The 12,393-nt window shown below is 39.2% G+C and overlaps 1 protein-coding gene across 3 annotated transcripts in view; it reads left to right on the top strand.

The window, feature by feature from the left end:
* The window catches only part of DIP2C (disco interacting protein 2 homolog C), a 324,943-nt gene that overhangs the window by 255,435 nt on the left and 57,115 nt on the right, over nt 1-12,393 (top strand). For all 3 annotated transcript variants that reach the window (XM_037385751.1, XM_037385750.1, XM_037385753.1), the window contains 5 exons: nt 363-477; nt 4,958-5,159; nt 7,252-7,361; nt 8,151-8,231; nt 11,951-12,074. In XM_037385751.1, coding sequence (XP_037241648.1) covers nt 363-477; nt 4,958-5,159; nt 7,252-7,361; nt 8,151-8,231; nt 11,951-12,074 — 632 coding nt within the window. The remainder of the gene's footprint in view (nt 1-362; nt 478-4,957; nt 5,160-7,251; nt 7,362-8,150; nt 8,232-11,950; nt 12,075-12,393) is intronic.

Below are 12,393 nucleotides of genomic sequence, written 5' to 3'. Positions count from 1 at the left end.
GACCTCTCACAAAATGATGTTGCAGTTCTAAGATGGAAGGTGCCTGTGTTGGCTGTTATATAACGGCTTAACCTTGGTGTGACCCAAATTTAGTGCTTTTCGTATCCCAAGAAGGTTCACTTCTGCAACCCTACTGTGACATTATGCCTGTATTTACATGATTCTAGAACAAAGCCCCCTGTTTGTCCTCCAGAAATTACCTAGAACTGTTCTTGTTGCTTTTTCCCCATTAATAAAATACTAATTGATGCACTAGTTGTCTGACTAATAAATAAAAAAGTCAGTTATGAAGGATTAACTTAGAAGAAAGTTTTTTCCATCTGTCCTGGCACTAAATACTTTTCTCTCCTTCTCTTCTATAGAATAGCAGTGTTTTCAGTGAGCGTGCTGCACGATGAAAGAATAGTTATTGTTGCTGAGCAAAGGCCAGATTCCACTGAGGAAGACAGTTTTCAATGGATGAGTAGAGTTCTCCAGGTAAGTTTCTTTATGTATGTTTGGATGCTATTTTTTTCCTGCTTTATATTCTTTGTATTGATCTTTCAGGCCCCCAAGGTCACTGACATTTGTCTTTGAGTAATTGTAAGTCCACCTTCAGTTGCACTTGCACCTAATGAGCACAAAATTAGATTCTTCTGAGTGACAGTTCCTATCTGGGATGCACAATCCAGAAAGCGATCCTTTTCCTAATCAAAATGCTATAAGAAAACAGGGATGAATTGAAGTAAGCAGTAGCAAGGAAGGAGTAGCATATGGTTTATAAGGATATAGTAATTCATTACTTCAGAAGGGTAATGAATAAATATATTATATACTCTTACTGTCAAAAGCTACCACAGTCTCTTACTAATTATCAGCACTGACATGGAGCTGACCTCATCAAAAGTAGATATATGTATCTAAGCCAGATCTCCAGTTACTTTTTCTTAATCAGTGGGACAGAAGTATATGTTTCTAGTGCACCGTGTTGATAGCTGAAATAAATGGTATGAAACACAGCCTAAAAATGCTGATTTCTCTCCACTGAAATGAAGGGTAGTGATTGCTTAGCTCAGATCTAAGTATCTACAATGTGGTTAACTGCAGAGAGGACACCTATTGCAAGGAATCCCATTCCAGCTGTCTGGTGGTTCGTGTAAGGTACATACCACTGTGCTGAAACCCACCTTGGTGGTGGTGTTTGACAGTTTGACCAGAAGACAGAAGCTACTGAATGCTAAAAAGTTCTGATCTTCTCCTTACATACAGCAATCCAAGTTAAGGCAGTATCATTACCATAATCAAAGTTTTTTCAACTCTAATGTCCACACACAAAAACTTAGATACTTTAGATAGCAGTCATCTTCCATCTCCTCCATCTCCACAGTTAAGCCAATTCTTACTCAAAAGTGATAGGTTTAATGGAGATGTAGTCAAATTAAATCTGTCTGTTGCTACCTTGTGAAATGGTCCCACCTCTGTCTGCAGCTGGTCACCTGTTACTTCCATTTCCCTTTCCTACCTGCCTTTCTGTCATTCTTCAAGGACTCTTCTCAGGTAAATATATTGCAAACATCCTTTTTGTTTTACCCAAAGCCAAAGAAGAAGATCCCACACATTTCAGAGAAAATGTTTTAATTCATTATTGCTTTTTTCTGGATAAGAAAGGGGATCTGTCTACCGTGTCTCTGAAGAAACTGAAAAATAAGTTTTTATCCATCTCAAGACAGCTTTATCTGCTCTCTTGATTTAAAAGATAGCTACATTTCATACAGCTAGAGGCATTTCATATTCACAGTACATCTAAATTATTACCAAGAAAAGCTAGAATGTCTAGCTTGTCCATCACACAAGAAAGCCTTTGAAGCACCTAGTAGCACCTAGGGCAATGGCTGTAGAAGGAAAGGCTTTTGGATTGCCCGTTTCAGTAATTTTTATCAGGTAGCAAGCTCCTAAGGAAAAGGTTGAAACTCTGGACTTCTCCTGTTTGGTCAGCTGAGCGTTTTTGTGACTTTTACAGAAATCATGTCTTACAACATCATAGCCAGTAGAATTCAGTACTGAACGCTGTGGGAGCCCTGTGTCAAGTTACTCCTGCCAAAAGACAGTTCTGTTATTCTGAGATGATCAAGTCACAGCAGTGTCTGTGAATGGTAGGTCATATATCAAAGTATACACATGTGTGGCTGCTTTCATCACCCATGTGTGAAGTCTGCAATTCTGGCATGCTTCACTATGTGAACAAGAAGTTTCTGGTTCCACTTCAGCTGAGAGCAGAGATGGAAAACAGAAGCCAGGAACATGTGGGATGCTTTGTGGCTCCTTCCCTATCACAGTTTTAATGACTTATGTCAGGAAGTGGTAACCAGTTGTATCTGAATCGTCTGCTAGTGATGGGCAACATAGTGATACTACCCTTGTGTCATGACTCTCAGTGACGACGATGATAACAAACTTGACCAAGTTGCTACTCATTTCTGATATTTGTGAGACTTGTCTGGCACCTTGCGTGTGCTGCCCTGTGCCAGCCCAGCCCTGCACTGCCTGCTTCTGCTGTTCCTTGATGTGTCTCCGGCGTTTCTTCTCTAGAGTTGAGCTGCAACTATTTGCAGAACTTCTTTCCAGTGGGTTGCACATATTCTGACTTTCCCTGACCCTTCCTGCACCTCAGTAGAATGCTGAAGGATGGTAGAGCTGCTGTACGTACAGGACTATGTTGAACTGCATCTGTGTGTTTTAGGAGAGGCATGGTTGGGAGGGAGTGATCAGGCTGGGTATAGAGTTTCTTGAGAGTACTGGAGGAGGAGGAGGGTGTTTTAGTGACAGTGTGAGTGAAGATCCCAGGCCACCCAGGAATCCAGTCAGATGGATCTAGATACTCTATTCATCTCCCAGGCTGCTGCAAACTATTCTGACCCTTGTGGTTCCTGTACCTGGCAGGCTGGATGTTAGTTTTACCAGTGCCAGTGCAGTGGCAGGACTCGACAGGACTAGGCAAAGCTAGGAGATCTACTGCAGAAATGGAGAGTGTCTGCCCAGAGAATTATGTCAGAATGAGATGTTTTCTCAGCTTGAACAACATAGCAGTCTGGACTTTCTGCAAGTTCTGGTATCTCTAGTCCATTTTCTGAATGAAACAGAGAGACAGAGATTTCAGGTACTCTTTACTTCCAGCTGGACAAAGAAATTTCAAAAAACCAAGCCATCTCATCAAGAGGCATAAATGCCAGCAGTATTAAAGTACTCTTCTGTCTCAAAATTTTAAGTCTCGGTTCATCAGTGCTCATCCTTGTGAAACAAAGTCATTCCCTGCCTCAGAAATAGGCCAATATGAAAGGTGACAATTTTGAATGACCCATGACATTTTATCAGGCATTGCGCTGCAGATACAGCTATCAAAGGAGACAGTTTGGAAGTCACTGGGTAATCATTATATACAACGACCCTCATCCCACCCCAGCTGGGTATTGCTTTCCGTTCACCAGCTCTAGGAGCCACACTGTTTTACATTTGAGTAAGAGTGGTCAGTTGCCTTGTAACGTTTTTCCTTCAAGCTGATGTCAGGTGAGGATCCTATGATTTATCACTGCTTTTCAGAACCTACAAATAACATTATGATTAGGAGGTTATGCTGGTGTCTGCCAGAAACATGAGGCATTGTGTGTTGTCTGTCATATATATCTTGCTATTGCTGATCTTTCAGGTAAGGTGTCTGTAGACCAGCAGAGAGGTCTTCCGATACTACCGTGAGATCTACCACTACTACAACTGCAATGTTTGTAAAAGGAGTAACTGCTTTATTATTCTTTCTGATGAAATTTTGCAATCAAATCAATAAAAAATGAAGCAAACAGAAGCCAAAAGCAAAGCATTACTTAGAGTGTCTGTAGAAGTAATCAGTAATTTATTGGTCTACATTTAAGTACATAACTATAAATGATTATTTGATTCTCAGAACACAGATTGTATCTTCAAGGCAATAGACATATGCATTAACTTCTCTCACAGTTAAAAATTAAAATGCAAGTTAAGTAAATTATATTTTTGAACATTTAACTGCTCATTAGAGATGCTATCTGTAATTTGTTTCTCAGTCTGCATGGATGTCTGAAGTTGTTTTTCTGACTCACTTGCTGCACTTCTTTTTATTACTGATGTAAGGAAAATAACCAGTTAAAATGTGTATGCAAATAAAATCTAAGTGCATGGATATTCATGTTTACCTGAATAAATTACATAGATACTGTACGTTACAGATTTTTTGAAAGTGATGGAGTTTACTCCACTTGTCAGACAATGAACATGATTACTATAAGATTCAAAGATACTTATTTTTTCAGGTTTTCATTCAACAGATTTTTTTTTCAAATGGATAGTTTCATAGTTTTCCCTTATATTGTTGTTATTTCCCATTCCTGCCTGACAATGGTTTACACCTTAATCAGGGAGTGGAACAGTTACTATCTTAGAAAAAAAAATAAAAATTTGTAAGTTACATACATCAGTAGGTGTATGATGATAGATGTGCAGCCTCTGAAATTTTTCTTTGCTCTGCAAGACAGAGTAGATGTTAAGTTGATAGGAATCCTTTGAACTTTAATTCCAAGAAGTGCACAGGTTAAAATCAGTTTCACATGGGCTGCCAGCCCATCTTAGTAATAAATCTCCAGGATATGTGCCACTAATGTGTGCCTAGGAGGAATGCCTAGGTAGCATTTCTTAATAGATTTCTGTGTATTTATGACCAGGTTTTTGTTTGCTTTTTTATCTTTTGGAATGAGTATAATAACATCAGTGTTACATTTCCGTCCACCTGTTCCCACTGAAAAGAACCTCCTTATCACTGACATTACTGAAGTGTCTTTCCATTGCCAGTTAATTATTAGGGTTGTTTTATGCAGTAATTCAGTACAGCATGTGCTTATTAGAATGATGAAAAATTAGCCTTTCATTAAAATTGCTTCCTGCTTTTTTTTAGGCTATTGACAGTATTCATCAAGTGGGAGTCTACTGCTTAGCGCTCGTACCAGCAAACACACTTCCCAAGACACCACTGGGAGGAATACACCTGTCAGAAACCAAACAGCTCTTCTTGGAAGGATCGCTGCATCCTTGTAATGTTCTGATGTGTCCCCACACATGTGTAACAAACCTGCCTAAACCAAGGCAAAAACAACCAGGTAAGACAAGTGAAGGCAAAGGGACCATGACTTAATGGTATGTGTTCATGGTACTGTATGGAGCAAAATCAAGTAACTGTTAATGTAGGTGAGAATCGACTCAATCAGCTGTTCCTGTTAAATATTCCAGGTGTGTTAAGGACATCATTGGTTTTGGCAGAGGGTAGGACTTTCACAAAGAGTGCAAGGAAAAATGCCTCACATATCTAAGTTCAGTAAAAATGACGACATTTTTGTCACTCTACAAGGCACTGCTGAGACCACACCTGGAGGTTTCGCAAAATCCGAGTCAATTTTATTTAAAGAGGATGGACTGAGATCAAAACAGAGGAAGATAAAACCTTGGCTTATTTGAAGGCTGAATTTGTGAAGTAAAAATAGAGAGGAAGAGGACTGTTGACTCTAAATAACAGTGTTGGAAGAAGACCAGATACTTAAAAACTGGTCATGAATAAATTAAACCCAGGAATGAGGATAAAAGTTTTTACCCGAGTAGGGAGGTTCTGGATTATTCTTACAGCAGGTATATTTGAGGGAAAACCCTAACTAGTTTTGAGATGGTTCTGCCACACTTTATGAAGAATATTGGATGAAATGGTACAGCAAGGCACTGACTCAAGAGACTGAGAAAGCCCTTGTCGCCTACTGTAGTCCGGTCACTGGTTACTCATGCCCAATGAACAAGCTAATTTCAGCAATTTTTTTACTTTGAAAAAAGCAGATTTTAGTGCTCAAATTAATTTCAAAGTTTTCTGGATCTATAGCCTCAAGTTTAAGACCTGAATTCAGCTATATTAGACCAAGTGTTGATTACTTTCCACTTTGAAAAACAGCTTGGAATATGAAGTGCTTTTATCCTCTGGATCTCAAATATGGGGGCTATCCATCATGACTTCAGTGCAAGTTTGCCAAAACCATCAGCTTGTTTCTTTATTTAAAACCTTTAGACAAATGTCTCAGAAGTCAAAACCATAATCTCAATTTGTGGATACTGGGTGCCAGAGGTTAACAGTGACTTCCACTAACTTAATGAAAGCAATGAAGCCTTTAACTGCAGTGCTCACTTCAGTATTTCCTTGTTGCTGCTTCACAAAGTGATCAATTAATTTGGATCAGTGCAGTGGAGATACTTATAGATACATTATGTACACGTTTTGTATCACTATGTTAAAACTAGTGCCAGGAACACAGAGACCAAACTGATAGCATCACATTCTCCCATTTTGCTTAGTTGTGACATACCCAGAGGACATTTCTTTCCTATTTTTAAAGTCGAGTAGTCTGCAGATATTGTTAATTGTGCATTATCTGGTTAGTTTCACATCTTGTATTTTGACACTTATACCACATACCATCACTGTGACAAAGCTTGGACATCACAGAATAGAAGTAAAGCCTGGTATCAGTTGGTCAGCAATCCATGCTGGAGAAGCAGAAAACAAATGTTAACATAAGCATAAATGCTATCTGTGAGATGGGTATTTTTCCCTAATGGCAGCCACAAAACATAGTGAAATCAACCTCATGGAGAAGTGTCACCTGTGGCATCTTCCTTTCTTCTAAAGTTAAGTTATTTTTCTTCTATCTCTACCTTGTGCTAAATAATTGTGCTATAATATATTTTATTATATGCACCATCTGCCTTCCTAGTCCTTGTCGTTTCATGTCTATAGCATTACGGAGTTGCTAGTACAGATGCAACTTAGCCCAGGGAACAGAAGAGAGAAATAGGAACATTGTCCCTTGCAGCCTGAATAAGTCTCATGGTTTTAGGCACTGGAATGGGCATGCCTAAATTAGGAGCTGAATTTTCTAAAGATTGCTAATAGCAAGGCAGACAAGATGTGTCTCTGGCTGTAGAAAGCCCATGCTAAATGGGCTCCTCAGTTAGATACCTTTAGAGAGGATGAATCCAAGCCTACGTATCTTCCAGCTACTTCAACCAAAGTTTGTATCAACAGAGATGTGCTCAAGGTTTGATGTTGTGGCTAGCAATGAGGAAAATATCATGGAATGCAAAAGAAATAAAAAGAATTTTCATCCACAGGCAAAGGATTTTTATTGCACTTAGCACATTTCTGCTTCATTCTAGAAATTGGCCCTGCCTCTGTGATGGTGGGGAACTTGGTCTCTGGAAAAAGAATCGCACAAGCCAGTGGTAGAGACTTGGGGCAAATAGAAGATAATGACCAAGCCAGAAAGGTAAGCTAAACTTTCCTGATATGGGTTATATTTAGCTAGTTAGCTTCAGACGCTTAGCAATACATAGGTTGTATTACTACTATTGCAGAATTTGTTGGTGGGGGTTTTTTAATTCACGCTAAAATATTTGAGACCCCCCTTTAGAGATATATATAAAATAGATGTGAGGGTGGATCACTGCATTTCATTTGTATGGATTTTTTTTTACAAATTTGCATGGGACAACAGAGCAAACATGGTGGAAAGTGTTAATGGGGCTTCTACCGCAAATCACCCTCTATTACATCTTTTTTACTAGTTCAAGTGTAGTCCAGGGAATTTTCTTTGCATATATGGTCCTGACCTTTTTTGTTGTTATTTTGATCCTGTAAAATTAAGTTGAAATTCAGCTCTTTTGGGGGCTTATGTGAGTAATTAAATTAGTAAGTTCTAAACTGTATAAATATTTGTATATTTATAGTAAGAAAAAGAGAGGAAGCTAAAGAAATCATGCTTAAATTCAGAGAGATCTGTAAGAAATGTTTTATTGCTTTGAAACTGTATGTAGCAATATATCATAATAACAGCAGTGGCTTTACTTCCAGAGAGGGCACTGCTACCATGCAAAAGCGCCTTGCTTTAAATGTGTGATGACAAGAGAATTAATTCATGTTTAGTGCTTCTGGGTAATGATGTAAAAGGTAGCATATAAACAAGAAAGACATAGCTAAATTAGCAAAAATAGTTACCTGGTTTTTAAAGCCAAAAAGTGTCATTTAGTGTCATGACTATCACTCTGCTTTATTTTAGTTCCTCTTCCTCTCAGAAGTGTTGCAGTGGAGAGCTCAGACCACTCCTGACCATGTGCTTTACACTCTACTCAACTGCAGGGTAATAAGCTCAGACCATTACTCTGACAGGCTGTGGTATGGAAAGTGGCGCACTGGTATTTCAGCTGTACCTCCTTGTGCTATGGCTGAGCGTGACCTTTCTGTTTCTTTTTCCCATTAATACTCAGCTGTTATATTTAATGTTCACTGAGGCAGAAAGAAAAAGAGAATAATCATTGCCAGTTGTCAAAATATAGATTGCTTTTGTATCAGACAGCATGCCTTACACATTTCTCATTTCTTTTTCCACCACATATGTGTTGTGGGTGAGCTGACACTGCAAATCTATCTTAATGCTGTTCATTCCTAAACCAAAGAGTAGTATAGTATTTAATACTGCTCACCATCCTGATTTCCAATTTGAAAAGCACAACCTTGGCAAAATCAAAGCATTTCCCAAAGTAAAAAAGTGATTGTTGCTTTTGAGACTGAACCATCTGGGAGGGGTGTGAGAATGGGGAAAGGAGGTAAAGAGAAGTATGTCCAGAATCCATCCAGGGCTGCAGAGGTTTACTAATAAATCTCTGTGCATAGATTACCTGAGGTGCCAACCTGGCACAGCATTTCATTGCTTATCAAAAAGGAATTAATGCATGTCATGTGGTACAGAACTTGTCTTTACTAAGAGCAGGTGATACAGACTTTCTAGAGGATTGTAGATGACAAACCAGTAATTCCCAAGACTGCTGTAGAGAATGAAAGTCTGATTTGAAACCATCCCACCACAATACATCTAGGCACATCTGTCTAAACTGGGAAACATTCATAATGTATGAGGGTCTCCAGGAGAGGAGGGGCCTGGAACAGTGCTACTCCCCTGGGCCCCCTGGAGTAGCTGGTGTTGTCTCAGCCCATGTAGTCCCTACGCAACTTGGGTGGGTTCTTAAACCTCCAGTAATTTGTGAACCTCTTCAAAATGACCACTACTGTGTTTACAGAGTATGCTTTGCCAGCCCAGATTACAGTGCTGGTACCAAAGTTCAGTTTGAGGCTACCAATAAGTCATTAAATAACCTTTTTTAAATCCAGATTAATAGCTCACATTATGTGAACATGTGCAACTTGACAGATAATGGTAAAGTACTAATGTAGTTGTCTGTGGCAAAGTAGAAAACCTGAGAGGTAATGCTGTTTATATATTCTATATTACACCATTAAATTAGTGCATTGTTCTGGCCTGTAAGTTAGGAGCAAAGATGCTGTGAGAGTCAGTGATACGTAATGTCCCATCTCCTCCACACAGGCTGTTGCTTTTGAGCTTTACATAAAGTCAGACTTCCCCTGCTGGCAGAAGGGTTCAGACAGTAGGAGGGACAGACAAAACGTGCAAAACAAGGATTAACAAAATAATTTATTATTACATGGAATTGAGAAATAGTTGAATTTTGAAATTCAGTTTCACCACTACTCTCGGTGTGGAGCATCTTAACATGTGAAATTTGTTTGAGATATATAATGCTTCATGGAGAGGAGAGATTTAATATTTTATGGAAAGGAGTGGCAAGTTTGATGGGGCTTAACCTAGACAAGTTTTATTACCCATCTTGAATTTTAGTTCTGGTTTGTGACTTTTCGCTCTTTCTCTTCTGTGCACATTGTCTGTACACTTTGTTCTAAAACATCCAGGCATCTTGCAGTGGATGACTAATAGAAATCCACTGAGATTAGTGTTTTCCTGTAACCCAAGCTTTCTGAGAATTTGGAATATTTCAAAATCAGCGCAGGACATTGTTTTTAGTGTGTGTCACAAAGGATTGCAACACCTTTACAGTGCAGGACAGCTCATATAAAAGACCTAAAGGGAATAGTTGCCTGGTGCTTGCCAATGATTCTTGTCCAACAGCAGGATTCTCCTTCCCTGCACTTCATAGAAACACTGTCTTTCCACTGGTTCATATGTAAAGTGCCAGGAGTCTTAAATGATTTCTTAAGTTTACGTGATTTGCAGCAATTCCCTTTCTTTGTCAGTGAGGGCTGTGCTTCTAATGTATGTGGGGATATAAAGGGTCCTTCTTCCCATAACTATGCAAACAGGCAATTTCTTGAAAGAAGGAATGAAGAGTTTAAGCACATTCCTACTGGCAGATCTACAGTGACAAGGACACCCAGACCTTGGCCATATTTAGGGCTGGACAGATGGAAGCCATCTCCAGTCCAGCATCCATATAGTCTAATGTGTCTTTAGAGGAAGCTTTCTTAGTGAAATGATCTCCGCATTGTTCAGAAGACTGATTAAAATTGCTTTTCAGTAAGTATGGTTGCTGAAGATGCTGAAGAAGAAAGCTAAGCCCTGACTTTGTCCTTTTTATCTTCAGTTGGATTGTCCTCTTTGTTGACAGTTTATAATTAAGTTAGCGAATGCCAAGTGATGCTGGTAACATGCCACTACTTCCAGTACTAGACCTTTGTCAAACTGCTCTCTCCTCTCTGAAATTTGTGGTCAACAATACTGCAGTGGGGGGATGGGGATGGGGATGGTAGATAGAAGCCAGCAACCAGGCCAAATATTATTCCTTGCCTTGTTAAAATAGAGTGTAAAGAATATTTGTTTAAAACGGTAGACCTTCTTGCTTTCTCCCTTAATAAGGATAGCAATACAATATTTTTGATTGCATTGCACTGCATTTTTGATACATTATTCTTTTTAAGCGTGTGTATATATATTTACACACACACACACGCACACACACCAGTTTTTTCAGACTCCCTATTTTTAAGTGAACTTAGTGCTTGTGATAGGTGCCAGGTGTATCACAACAGTTCCGGAGTCTGAAATCCTCTCTTTCCACAGAACGGGCGCACAAGCAGAGGTGTAGCCCTTCCCATACTGCCCTGTCCCTTTATCTCAGCCCAGACCTGGCCAGCTCAGCTCTAGGCACAGTCAGTCTGTCCTGCACGTTCATTTTTAGAGTTCTCTTCTGCGGTGTCAGCTGTGATAGGGAATATTTTGATAGAGATGTATATATTTCTCTAAATGTGTATTTGTGTGTGTGCATACATAGACACGTATATATATTTAGGAAGCGTGAGAGCTGTAATGCTCATCCAATTTAAAACACTGTATCTGTTTGATATTTTTGGGTTAGCATTTTTTGAAGTGGTACCAAAAGCCAAACTGTAGTATGTTGTCTCTTCCCCTTTTTTTTCATGCTCAAATTCAAGGAATGCCTTTCTTCTCTATTTCTTTTATATGCATCTGCTTAGCTTTTGTTCCAGGCTAATTCTTTTCCCCATCACAAAGTATTGTTTTCTCCTGTGTCTTTTGTCTCTTGTCTTTTATTTCTGCTGTGCCATTTGGCTTTACTCCAGCGTGTAGACAACAAAGTGCAATTTTCAGGATTGCTCTCCACAGATTCTCCAGTTTGCTGCTGAGACCATAAAGGCACGTTCCTGGCTGTAGCAGGAATGCTGCCTGTGCAGCAAGGGAAGTATAGGTTACATGGGCAGGCTATTAGCATACTACTGTACTCCCTTGATTAGAGCAACCACACTGGTGGGGGCAGAAGGGACAGAGAAAGGAATAGAGAATGTTCCTCTGCTTTACAAACATCTTTTTTCCTTCCAACTACAGTTTGGAATAAGGCTGGAGGTTTCCATATTTGAGTTGATTGTATGGCATATTGTGGCTGCACCTCATCTAGTTAACTTCTGAGGTGCAGAGGAAAAGAGTTTCAGCACATTGTATTGTCTTCTGTGATATTTATCTTTCTTCCTGTGCAGGGAACAATAGCCAACTCACTAACATGTGTCCAGCTACATAAACGAGCTGAGAAGATAGCTGTCATGTTAATGGAACGGGGACATTTACAAGATGGAGACCATGTGGCTTTGGTTTACCCACCAGGTAAAGAACTGACATGTCCTGTACCTTGGTAGTCCCAAAAGTTTATCAAGATCCTTTAGACAGTGCTACACTGGTGATGGTAGCAACCTGTAAATGATGTTAATTGGTAAAACACAAAATATTTTCCTTGCTTGCATTTCTTTGAACTTAGTCAAACGTATTTAAAAGAATTTCTTTTAGCATGTGCACATAGATATTATTTCTTTGTGTTCAGTTTAAGAATAACTTGTGGTTTTAAAACCTGTCTTTTATAAGCAGTCAAATTTAATTGCTGCTTTTCTTTTAATTTGCTGGAAATACGCTATTTTATGAGCACACA

Source organism: Falco rusticolus, chromosome 4 (assembly GCF_015220075.1).
Source record: "Falco rusticolus isolate bFalRus1 chromosome 4, bFalRus1.pri, whole genome shotgun sequence".
NCBI classification, from domain to species: domain Eukaryota; kingdom Metazoa; phylum Chordata; class Aves; order Falconiformes; family Falconidae; genus Falco; species Falco rusticolus.
This window is presented reverse-complemented; position numbering and strand designations above follow the sequence as displayed.